At 37.9% G+C, this 13,559-nt stretch overlaps 1 protein-coding gene across 2 annotated transcripts in view; it reads right to left on the reverse strand.

Annotated features, from left to right (window-relative positions):
• PLS1 (plastin 1) overlaps positions 1-13,559 on the reverse strand; it is a 65,668-nt gene that overhangs the window by 34,698 nt on the left and 17,411 nt on the right. For both annotated transcript variants that reach the window (XM_081329847.1, XM_081329846.1), the window contains exon 2: positions 6,024-6,115. In XM_081329847.1, coding sequence (XP_081185973.1) covers positions 6,024-6,093 — 70 coding nt within the window. In that variant the 5' untranslated portion in view covers positions 6,094-6,115. The remainder of the gene's footprint in view (positions 1-6,023; positions 6,116-13,559) is intronic.

Genomic DNA, 13,559 nt, shown 5'->3' on the forward strand with positions numbered 1-13,559 from the left:
ATCTGGTTGTTCCTTTCTAAAAACTCTAACACATCAACTATATGCCTCACATTATTTTTCATTTGCCTACCACTAATAAACCCAGTTTGATCCCCATGAATCACCTGTTGCAGAACCCTCATCAATCTGTTAGCCAACACCTTAGCAAATATCTTGTAATCTGTATTTAAAAGTGATATCGGTCTATAGTTCTTTACTTGAGTAGCATCTTGATCTTCCTTCGGAATCAAAGAGATAAAAGCAGTTCTCCAAGACGGAGGCACCTTTCCCCCTCTCTGAATTGTCTGGAACAATTCCTTTAACGGCTTTATCAACTCCATTTGTAAATTTTTGTAGTAAACCGCAGTCAAACCATCCGTACCTGGCGCTTTATCCATCTTCAATTCCTTAATTGCTATAAGAATTTCTTCTTCTGTTATCAATTGGTCAATCTCCTCTTTTTGTGCTTGCGTAAGAACCGGGATGCTAGCATTCTCCAAATATACATCAATGTCTTTTTCATTAATCTTCTCCTTAGCATATAATTTAGAATAAAAATCCACAAAGGCTTCCTTAATAAGATCCTGTTGAAACACAACCTTTCCCTTATGTTCAATTTTATCTATATTAGAAGCCCTTTGCTTTTTCCTTAGTCTGTAAGCTAGCCATCTACCTGGCTTGTTAGCATTGCAAAAAGTATTATGCCTGGCAAACCGCAAGTTGGTTGCCACTTGATCAGCCATCAATTTATCAAATTGTCCTCTTAATAACTTAATAACCTCCTTAGTCTTCACATCCAATGGGTTCAAAATTGAGACCTTTTCTTTTTCCCTAATTTCATTCTCCAATTCTTTCCTTCTGGCTTCCAAAGTACGTCTGTATTTATTATTCATATATATCAACACCCCTCTCATGTAGGCCTTGCTAGCATCCCAAACCATGTCCATAGAGGTATCCTTATTCATATTAATTTCAAAAAAATCCTTCATCCGCTGTTTACATTCTTCCACATTTCTCTGATTTCTAAACAAATTCTCATTTACACGCCACGAGCGCCTATCCCTATTGTCCTTATTGATCTCTAACCAAACTGGACTATGGTCCGAAATAGTTCTTGCACAAATCTTTACCTTCTTAATCCTAGAAAAAAAATCATTAGTCAACAAAATAAAATCAATCCTGGAAAAAGATTGATGTCTGTCAGAAAAAAAAGTATAATCCTTTTCATGTAGGTGTGTGTCACGCCAAATATCTCGCAGTTCCAAATCGTCCTTCATTTCAAAAAAAGATTTAGGCAATCTGGCATGACTCGGAACACGCTTAAAAGAACCAGCCTTATCCATCTGTACATCCAAAACACCATTCCAGTCCCCCATAAAAATAAACGATTTGTAATCCAATTGAGTAAGCTTTGTATGAAGTGAACTAAAAAAATCAGCTTGTTGTTGATTAGGGGCATACAGTCCAACTAGGAGCGTTTTTTTGCCTTCTAACAACAAATCTATCATAACATATCTTCCTTGCTTATCTGCTTCAATTAATTCCGCTGTTAGAGTACTTTTAACGTAGACAACCACTCCATTTTTCTTATTCATCGCAGAAGCAACAAATTGCGTGCCCAACCTTGAGTTCGATAAATACTTTTGGTCCATAACCCTAATATGCGTTTCTTGCAAACATATAACATCAATCTTAAATTGTTTTAAATATTGAAAAACTTTCTTTCTCTTCTGTGGTGAGTTTAATCCATTAACATTCCAGGTTAGAAACTTAGTCACCATGCGTGGCGCCCCGAAGCTTTTGGAGCACATCTTCAATAGCCCCTGTATTTTCTTTGGGCCGTGCTCCTCCCACAGCTTCACTATAAGTACGCTTTGAGAGTTCCATAAACTTCTGCTGGTCTTGCTCTTGTACTTGTCTTGCTCGTTTTAAAGCGGCACGCGTCAACCTCTGCTCTCCAGCAGCAGCCGATGAAGCTATAATTTGATCCCCTCCAGCACCATTCTCCTCTGTCTGTCCACCTTCAGCCTCTTGAGGTTTTCCCTCTCCAGATCCCTTTGCAGCTTCCAGGAGTGATAGAGGGGTTGCTTTTAAAACATTGCTGTAGAAATCACGCGCCTGAGTCACAGTAACCAGACGATATCTTTTACCTTCGTGCATCACCACCAATCCGACTGGAATCTCCCATCTGAACTTAATATCACGTTGCTTAAGTTCCTGTACGAGAAATGCAAAATCTTTCCTTCTCCTTAAAATCTTTGGAGGAATCTCTTTTAGAACCAGAACTTCTTGCTCAGCAACCACAACTTTAGTATCATAAGCAGCTTGAATAACTTCATCTCTAGTTGCTCTCTTTGTAAAATAGACCACCACATCTCTAGGTAGCTTCCTCTGCCTTGCAATCCATGAATTTACACGAAAAACTTTATCCATGCATCCCTCTATTTCAGATGCTGGCTGGCCCAATACTGCTTCCAAAGCCTCAGAAATCAGCTGCTTCAAGTATTCTTTAGGATTCTCTTTTAAGCCCCTAATTCTAATAGCATACTGCATCTGATGATACTGAACAAGACTCAATTCTCCGTCCATTTTATCCCTTAAATTTTCATTCTCCAGTACCTTTACTTCTAATATAGAGCTCTTTTGACTAAGATCCTCCACTTTTTCGTCCAAACGTTGCACACATTCAGCCACGCTTTCCACTGTAGACAAGATGTCTACCCTCATTGCACTAAACTTCTCTTCCATCCTCTCCTCCATTACGTTAAACTTCTCTTCCATCCTCTCCTCCAATTTCTCCAGTTTCTCCTCCAACTTTGCCATCTTATCACCCAGCATTTCTGACATTACCTGGGATTGCTTTGCAAAGGCATCTTGTAAGTCCTTAAGCGTCAATGCCACAGGAGGTGCAGGAGGAAGCAAAGCTTGCAACGATGTCTGTTGCACCGGGGAAGTTCCCGCACTCCGAAGAACTTTAGAGGAAGATTTAGCCGCCATCTTTCCTCACTTTCACTTGTTGCGCACTTTCACTTTAAGTTTATAAAGTCCATTGAGCTAGGGAGTAAGAATAAAAATCCTCTTCACCTTAACCTCCTGTACTGCTCTGCCTGCTCCTTTTTACTCCAAAGTCTTTCCTTCTGGCAGGGGTGGTCGCAAACGCCTGGCTCTGCTCCAAAAATCCCGGAACAGAGACGCTAAGCAGCTTGGAGCAACCCAGGCTACGGGGGAGTTCAATCCTTCAGCCGCCCAAGCTTTCAGCTCAGGCGGCCCCGGAGAACTCAACCCCTACCTGGGGCCTCACCCCCTCCTCTTCTCCCGAGGAGGGGGCTTCCAATCCACCTAAACAGCTGATCGGCGCTGTTTTAGGTGGAAAAAACTCAGCTGCGAAGCGGACAGCCCGAAACGGCTATCTTCGGCGCCGCGCCACCACCGGAAGCCTCAACTTGACATTTCAAATAACACTTGTTATTTGAATCTCTGTATGGATCTCTGCATAGGTGAGCTCATTTCTGGTTTATATGTGTTGCCTGTTCTTCTGAAATAAAGTTTACCTATCAAATCCAATGATCTACTGGTGCAATTCATCTTACTATGTTTATAGAATCCTTTTTGTATTACACTTGCCTTTATGCCTCATGACTTCTAGCTCATCTTGCTTGTTTAAGCCATATTTTGTGTATTAGTGTGGAAACATTCAGTATAGTATAATTGATTGGACTCAATCTATTTTCTTTATATCTGTCTCATATTTATTTTGTTGTGATTCAGGGTCAGCCTGTGGGTTCGGCAGTTGGGTCGGACGATTCAGAGGAGGAGGAGGGGGGTGTTGGAGAGCTTGCTGAGGATAGCCTTGAGGCTCTGCAGAGCCCTCAGCCAGGCCCCTCCCATCTGGTTACGACACAGACCCAGCTGTGTGAGCCTGACAGTGTGGATGATGACCCACAGCTGGCCCTGTTCAAGGACGCCCGATGCAGGAGGCAGTCAAGCAGGAGTAAACAGAGGAAGGCAATGGGGCACCTCGGAAGGAGGCAGAGAGAAGCCACACCTTGAACTGTTTAAAAGGGGAATGTGTGGGAGGGCTGGTTTGCTGAAGGCAACTGTTTGAATAGCTCCTGTTTCATGGTTCGTGTTTTGTTTTGCTCTGTTTGCTTTTGTGTCCATAAATTTGGCAGGCTTAGTTCCAGCCTCTTGCCTTCTTGTAAAGGGGTTGTCCCTGCCTTTTCTGCAGGGCCGGTAGTAGGCTGGTACAGAACATATTTTTTGCCAAACTAATTTTTATAAGATTTTACTTTGCTTCTGCATTCAGTGCATTGTATGCCAATTCATTACTCCCTAGTTATCTTACAAATCCCTATCAATATGAAATCACCCATCTCTCTTCATAACATTCCTCTGACGCCAGAGATGAGTCCATAGATAATTAGTTGAGTTTTCCAAGCACATATCTCAGATTGTATAGCAGTTGTTTGCAGAAAAAGAAGAATTTTGCTTTATTTCACTAAAATATAGATTTCAGAGTGTGGTGGAAAAACACACGTCTAAAGAAAAAAATGACTAAAATGTTCCAGTTTCTTTATTAAACTAACAAAGAAATAGAGTAATCACTGCATTCCCAACAAGCAAAACCAAGATGTAGATACCAAGTAAGTTACACATACAGTATGTATTAACTTATCAAAGATATGGAATGCCCCATCAATTATTCACAATTATTTGTGTTGTAACAATGTGGCTCTCTTGTGCTATAAATATGGAAAAGCCTGAATGGTTTTATTATCTATTCTTGAGTAAATCAATACAATGGAAGACAGCTAACCTACGTATAAAAAGTTATCATGAACACTGAGAAGATGCTAAAATGTGAGTCTTGCTGGTGTCAGGAAAATTTGCTACTTTCACGTCAATCTAATTATTCTTATATATGAAGTTTATGTATGAAGCAAGGGAAGGATGCCATAGAGTAATCAGTTTATTTGGATTACCAAACATAGCAGCTTTTCTTTTTTCTACACAATTTAACAAGTCTAGGGTATACCTTCTAAATAGCCCTCAAATTAAAGTACAAGGTTATTTCAGGCAAAACATATCAAGGAAATCTTAGCCTTTGCATTAATGCAATTGTTCAGATTTCATTGTCCCCAATCTGCATAATTTTCTTGTTGGAAGATAAAAACCTTTGTGACATCTGTGCTTAACATTCATGAAATGCCCCTGATCCACCAGTAGCCCCAAAAGAACGATACAATGAAGTCCCTTGAACTTTCCCACCTGCATTGACACTTGGACTGCAATTGATTAATTGGTCTTTTTGGGAAAACAGTGTGCACCGGCAAATAAACACAAAATGGAATCCTCTCAAGATAAAGAAAATCTTTATTACAATACTGCACTCCTCAAAATTTCACACCTAGGAACAGATCTACACATCTAAGATTGCATATCCTATAAAACAAGAAACAACATATCCTGGGGTAGGAACATCTCTACCCATCTAATATACTTAATATCAAAGTACATACTCCATGATCAAAGCCCATTAGTACTGAAGTACTAACATGCTCAGCATTCTAACTTCATACCCTACTTCCGATTGCTATACTCCATGAAATGTAGTACAATAAAACTAACCTAATTTTCAAGCCGCTTCCCAGCATGTTTATTTGTGACCTGGCTGAACTTCGAACCCAGGATTTTCTTCCAATACTCTCATGACATGATAATATATACTGGGGATCAGCAGGGCTTATGTGATTATAGCAAACCTCTGGCAATATAACATTACATGTGGCTGGGAAATTGTGGGAGTTGGTTCACACATCTTAAAAGTTGTCAAGATTGAGAAACACTGTGTTATGGAAACTTACATGTGAAACATTATCATTATTACACATAGAATCTATTATTAAATTATCATGGCAGATATCTTGATATTATCTTTGAAAGGGACAGGGTTATGAAATCAAAAGTAGTAGATGTGATCAATTTTTAATCTTATATCCTCAACAAGGGTCAGTTAAAACCTTAGAAAACATCAGCAAACGTACCTATTTTACTGAATGCTTCTTTTAGTTCTTCCAGTTCCTCTCGAGAAATTGTTGTTACGTTATTTTCCATCTTGATTGCCAGGTTTTTATGTCTGAAAATAATAAGACATATATACAAAGTACAATAAGGAAAGACATTATTCAATTAACTTGAAATATTGTTTGTGATCCATTAGAATTTATTCTGCGCATTAGGTATAAGTTTCTTTTTTCTAAGTATAAGTTTCACATTATGCAAAAGTTACAGATTTTGGATTAATTTCTCACCAGACAAAAAGAGTTATATCAATAACAATTGGGTTTATTAATTTATGCTGACATAAGACTGAAGATTCTACTTCTACCTGCATCAAAAGGAAAGTGTTCAGTGGTATCAATGCAGCTTCATAATGACTAGAAATTATGGAATTGCAACCCAACATTTGTGGTGTGATACCTAATGCTGGAAGACAAGGGAGTAATTTGATGTATTGTATTTTGTGCATCCCAACAATACTGATTAACTGAGAATAGTATTTAAAATTTTGAGGGGGAAAAATGAATAAAATAAAGGTGATCAACAAGCCTAAGGAATAGAGGACAAATGTTTAATATTATGTTGCTGCTTGAATTTTTATTTGTGATTTTTTAAAATTTGTATTGCTTATGTCTTGCTGCTATATGCTAAGTATGCATTTGCATGTACTTTTAGTAAGAGTTTTTAAAGCTGTGTTTACATATAAATTGCTATTAAAATCATGAATTACAAGCAGGATGTATATTTTTACACATATTACAAATGCTGTCTAAATAATGTGAACAACTCATGTCTTATCTCCATATAGTTGGATGACTGTAACACATTCTATAGGGAGCAGCCCTGGAGATAACCTGATCACCACACAAAGATGCAAAAGCAAGATTTCTAGTGGGAAAACCCCACCGCTCAGAAAAATATCTACATTATGCATTGGTTACTAGTTGAAATTCAAAGTACTTGTTCCTTTGAAACCCTGCAGAATCCAACAACAGGTTTTACAAGTTACATGAAATATATAGTTGGCATGTCTTCTCAGTAGCAAACTCCACTTTATGGAACTTTCTGCAGAGGTTTGCCTGTCTCCTACCTCCATGAATGTTAAAAGCAAAGCAATAATTATTTTTCCAATGAGCTTTTGACCTGAGCTGATGGAAAATGCAAATGTTTTATCAGCAATTTTGTTGCTCTTTTTGTAACCTATTAACCTATATCGTTGTTTGTATTCTATCTTGACCCTTTCACCATCCAGGTTTCTTTGGAATTGTGAAAGGCTATAAAACCTCAAATTTATATAATTTGGTGCTGAAAACTACAGCAGCATATTTTAAAAAATCTGGTAGTTATATTTAACAAGTTTTAGTAAAATAAAATCTAAAAGTTTAGCAATTATTACACCTAAGTCAATTCCAAATTTTCTCTCCAATTATTATGAATATTTACTATTACTTTTTTTCCTTAAAATGATTTTGGCTACAGATTTGATAGAAAAAAATAGGACTATGAACTTTTTGCTCATTATAAATTTAGAGAAAATACTGGAGAGAAGTATTGATGCACCCTTTTAGGAGTGGTATGATTGTTTTATTGTTGATTTTTCTTGTGAGCCATTTAGGATTACTGTATGTAAGACAGGCAATCATACACATTCTATAAATAAATTAACCAGTAGCAGCGGATATTTTCTTAATTGTTCCCATACTGAATTTTGGCACATACTGAAAAAATGGGCCTATCTAATGGTATGGTATCAATAATTTTAGCTGGTAGATACTCTACAATCTTCTGTTAGCAATACCTCTGCCCTTGTAGTGGGGGAAAAAAAGTAATAGTGATCTTACAAGGGTAGAAGAAGAATATATGGTAGGAATATATTTGAGGGGTTATGGTTTCTTGAGGAAATTTTTATAAAACGAAGGCAAACTAGAAAAGGCAATTATTGAATTCCTTGGATCTCCAGTTACTGAGAAAGGGATATCACTTTTACTGCTAGTACCTCTATTTTAGCTGGTAGGGATAATAAAGTTGTTGTCGTTGTTGTTGTTGTTAGTTGCGAAGTCGTGTCCGACCCATCGCGACCCTATGGACAATGTTCCTCCAGGCCTTCCTGTCCTCTACCATCTTCTGGAGTCCATCTAAGCTCACGCCTACTGCTTCAGTGACTCCATCCAACCACCTCATTCTCTGTCGTCCCCTTCTTCTATTGCCCTCAATCTTTCCCAGCATTAGGCTCTTCTCCAGTTAGTCCTTCCTTCTCATTAGGTGGCCAAAGTATTTGAGTTTTAGCTTCAGGATCTGGCCTTCTAAAGAGCAGTCAGGGTTGATCTCCTCTAGGACTGACCGGTTTGATCGCCTTGCAGTCCAAGGAACTCGCAGGAGTCTTCTCCAGCACCATAGTTCAAAGGCTTCAATTCTTTGGCGCTCAGCCTTTCTTATGGTCCAGCTTTCACTGCCATACATTGCAACTGGGAAGACCATAGCCTTGACTATACGCACTTTTGTTGACAGGGTGATGTCTCTGCTTTTTAGTGTGCTGTCTAGATTTGCCATGGCTTTCCTCCCAAGGAGCAAGCGTCTTTTAATTTCTTGGCTACAGTCCCCATCTGCAGTGATCTTGGAGCCCAGGAAAATAAAATCTGTCACTACCTCCATTTCTTCCCCATCTATTTGCCAGGAATTGAGAGGGCCAGATGCCATGATCTTGGTTTTCTTAATGTTTAGTTTCAACCCAAGTTTTGCACTCTCCTTCTTCACCCGCAACAAGAGGCTCTTTAGTTCTTCTTCACTTTGTGCCATTAGAGTGGTATCATCTGCATATCTTAGGTTGTTGATGTTTCTTCCAGCAATCTTAATTCCAACTTTTGATTCATCTAGCCCTGCCTTTCTCATGATGTGCTCTGCATATAAGTTAAATAGGCAAGGCAACAGTATACAGCCTTGCCGGACTCCTTTCCCAATTTTGAACCAATCAGTGGTTCCGTGTCCAGTTCTCACTGTGGCTTCTTGGCCCGCATATAGATTTCTCAAGAGACAAATAAGATGGTCTGGTATGCCCATCTCTTTAAGGACTTGCCAGAGTTTGTTATGATCCACACAATCAAAGGCTTTAGCATAGTCAATGAAGCAGAAGTAGATGTTTTTCTGGAACTCTCTAGCTTTCTCCATGATCCAGCGTATGTTGGCAATTTGATCTCTGGTTCCTCTGCCTCTTCGAAATCCTGCCTGTACTTCTGGTAGTTCTCGATCCACATACTGCTGGAGTCTAGCTTGTAGAATTTTAAGCATAACTTTACTAGCGTGAGAAATGAGTGCAATGGTGCGATAGTTTGAACATTCTTTGGCACTGCCTTTCTTTGGAATTGGAATGTAAACTGATCTTTTCCAATCCTGTGGCCACTGTTGAGTTTTCCAAATTTGCTGGCAAATTGAGTGTAGCACTTTTACTGCATCGTCTTTTAAGATTTTGAATAGCTCAGCTGGGATACTGTCACCTCCACTAGCTTTGTTGTTGCTCAGCTTTTCTAAGGCCCACTTCACTTCACATTCTAGGATGTCTGGCTCGAGGTCAGTGACCACCTCATTGTGATTATCAGGGACGTTAAGCTCATTCTTGTATAGTTCTTCTGTGTAATTTTGCCACCTCTTCTTAATCTCTTCTGCCTCTGTTAGGTCCCTGCCATTTTGGTCCTTTATCATGCCCATTTTTTCATGAAACGTTCCTTTAATCTCTCCAATTTTCTTGAAAAGATCTCTGGTCCTCCCTATTCTATTGTTTTGTTCTATTTCTTTGCATTGTTCATTTAAGAAGGCATTCTTATCTCTTCTAGCTATTCTTTGGAATTCTGCATTTAATTGGGCATATCTTTCTTTTTCTCCCTTGCCTTTCGCTTCCCTCCTTTCCTCAGCTATTTGCAAAGCTTCCTCAGACAGCCATTTTGCTTTCTTGCATTTCTTTTTCTTTGGGATGGTTTTGCTTGCTACCTGTTGTACAATGTTGCGAACCTCTGTCCATAGTTCTTCAGGCACTCTGTCTATCAGATCTAATTCCTTAAATCTATTTGTCACCTCTACTGTATATTCAACAGGGATATGATTTAATTCATACCTGACTGGCCTAGCGCTTTTCCCTACTTTCTTTAATTTAAGCCTAAACTTTGCAACAAGAAGCTCATGGTCTGAGCCACAGTCAGCTCCTGGTCTTGTTTTTACTGACTGTATAGAGCTTCTCCATCTTTGGCTGCAGAGCATATAGTCAATCTGATTTCTGTGTTGACCGTCTGGTGATGTCCATGTGTAAAGCCGTCTCTTGGGTTGTTGGAAAAGAGTGTTTGCTATGACCATCGTATTCTCTTGACAAAATTCTATCAGCCTGTGCCCTGCTTCATTTTGTACTCTAAGGCCAAACTTGCCTGTTATTCCAGTTATCTTTTGGCTTCCTACTTTAGCATTCCAATCCCACATGATGATAAGGACATCATTTCTGGGTGTTAGTTCTATAAGGTGCTGTAGGGCTTCATAGAACCGGTCAATTTCATCCTCTTCAGCACCGGTGGTTGGGGCATAGACTTGGATTACTGTGATATTGAATGGTTTGCCTTGGATTCGAACTGAGATCATTCTGTCATTTTGAGGATTGTATCCCAGTATTGCTTTTCCTATTTTTTATTGACTATGAAGGCTACTCCATTTCTTCTGAGGGATTCTTGCCCGCAGTAGTATACCTGATGGTCATCTGAATTAAATTCACCCATTCCTGTCCATTTTAGTTCGCTGATACCTAAGATGTCAATGTTTAGTCTTGTCATCTCTTTTTTGACCACGTCCAGCTTTCCTTGATTCATGGATCTTACATTCCAGGTTCCTATGGAGAAAAAATCTTTACAGCATCGGACTTTCCTTTCACCACCAGACACATCCACAGCTGAGCGTCCTTTCGGCTTTGGCCCAGTCGCTTCATTCTTTCTGGCGCTACTAGTACTAGCCCTCTGCTCTTCCCCAGTAGCATATTGGACGCCTTCCAACCTGAGGGGCTCATCTTCCAGCGTCATATCGTTTTGCCTTTTGGTACTGTCCATAGGGTTTTCATGGCAAAGATACTGGAGTGGGTTGCCATTTCCTTCTCCAGTGGATCACGTTTTGTCAGAACTCTCTGCTATGACCTGTCTGTCTTGGGTGGCCCTGCACGGCATAGCTCATAGCTTCATTGAATTACGCAAGCCCCTTCGCCACGACAAGGCAGTAATCCATGAAGGGGGATAATAAAGTAAATTTCATAAAATGGACATTTTAGATTTTAAGTTATTTTATTAATGCCCAAATTATCATAATAAAAGTGGTGAGTAGTAATTGAGTTGATACAAAATTGAGACCCATATAAAATAAGATATCATGTTATATAATAAATGTAAATTGCCAGATGTACTATCTGTAAAGAATACCAATTGTTTCCATTCTTTCTTCATATACATAAATACAGATGTATATAAAAATAAGATTTTTCTCACCTCTACATCATAGTAAAACCAAGAAATCTGACTTGGATATTTTGTTTCTGCAGAATGTAGTTGGATATACTTTATAATTTATCATCCAGATAATTTTATTTCTTCTTTTATTTAATCTGAACAAACTGTATTATGTTATAATTGTCAAAAGGTCACAATCCAATAAAGATTCAATAAATAAAACAATAAATTGAACTTTTGCAATTACATTTGTTCCTTGTTCTTTGGACTAAAATGATCTGTGGTTACAAACTGCATGTTAAGCGTGCTGTGAATAGGTTTAGAGGAGAAGGAATGTTAGCATATGCAATGAGCCAAGGATAGAAATTACATCAAATAGCAAGTAACAATAATAAAAATATTAAACACATTATAACATATAATTTTCAATTTAACTATTTAGCTGTCATACTTATTTTCATAGTAATATTGCTTGCTGTAAATGAACACCTTTTGATACAACTAACAGTGACTTGAAAGTATTGCATAGTACTGTAAGACCATGCAGTAATCCCACAAGGTTTAATGTATACAAAAGAGTTGCAAATGTTAGCATTCCACTAATAATAATATCTCCCACTTGCATATATATTTTTCTGTTCTTTGCTATTTTAAATTCTCACAATTTGAATACTAGTAATGTGGCTGGATTCACATATATTATCTGGTCATAGTTTACTCATGGTTGAATAAGCCAGCCTGGTATACAAACCATAAAATATACTTTAAGATGGCACAATTTCTATAATTTTACTATATCAAGACAAGAAGTATCCATTTTGAAATTATAGTATAAAAATCTGATAAAATTACTATTCCCCCGTTGCTTGCTTTAATGTCAGCATATATTACAATTTACAATGTTTAATATAGTATAACTTTTATTTAAGCTATTATATTTTAAGTTAACCATGTGGATTCTAAACTCTTTCTCCACACCCAAACCACTGTGTCAGAATGATCTTCTCTCTTCTATAGCTTGAAGGTTAAAGATGCAGAGCATGGCAGTGTTCCCTATAGTTAGACTCTGGTTGTTTCACCCTTAATATCAGAAAATATCATGTATGTGTTATATGCAATTACTATTCCAAAGCTTTTAGTTTAAGTGTAGCCTATGAAGTATGAATTACATTTATGTAATGCTTCTTTTTAGAATGTCAGAGTACATTTTCCCCATCCCTTCTTTTTTCTGCTTAATCCTCTTAATTATCCTCTTAAGTCAAACAGTTAATTAGTTAAAATCTTCTAGTGGACCTCCCAACAGACCTCAAGATGTTCTACTGTAATGAGATCCACTTCCACAAAGGAGGTGAGGTAGATCTGTACAAGAGAGAAAGCTTTTTGTGTGGTGATTCCTATTTACAGAATTTCCTTTCAAGAGAGGCTCAAATTGCTCATTAGCATTTTGGTACCTGGTGAAAACCTCTCTATTTTCCCAGGCTTTTTAATTGGCTTTCAATTAGTTTTTAATTTGCATTATTGTATTAATTATTTTGTAATTTGTATTAATTAATGTATTAATTTGTATTGTTTAGATTTGGAATGACTGCATTATTGCTCCCTTTTGCATATTATGCTTTCATTTTGCATTTTGTTTTGTTATTGTATTTGTACAGTTTAGGAATTTGACAGGCAGACACTCATTGACTAAACCATGGTATTCCAATGAGCTTTGGGGGTATCTGCAGTAATGGCCAACATTCTAGCAATTACGATGACTAGTGATGTATAAGAGACTCCTGCCTGTAGACCCATCTTGTTTTTGTTGATCAAATTCCAATGAAAACGAAAAACTCAAAAATTATTCGTTTTATGTGGATTTTCTCGGGTATCTATATCACAGTACAACTACAGCTATGGCATAGCAAGGGAGACTCCATTATTTTTCCCCAACTATTTGAGCAAGGATGAAAATAAAATTTAAAAAAAGATAAGTTCCTAAATGAGCGCCATTTTGCAGGGTTCTTCTTATTGTAGATGATGCTTTGTGGCAATAGAAAAAGAATAACACTCTTT

This window comes from Vipera berus, assembly GCF_964194415.1.
Source record: "Vipera berus genome assembly, chromosome: 5".
Taxonomy (NCBI): Eukaryota; Metazoa; Chordata; class Lepidosauria; order Squamata; family Viperidae; genus Vipera; species Vipera berus.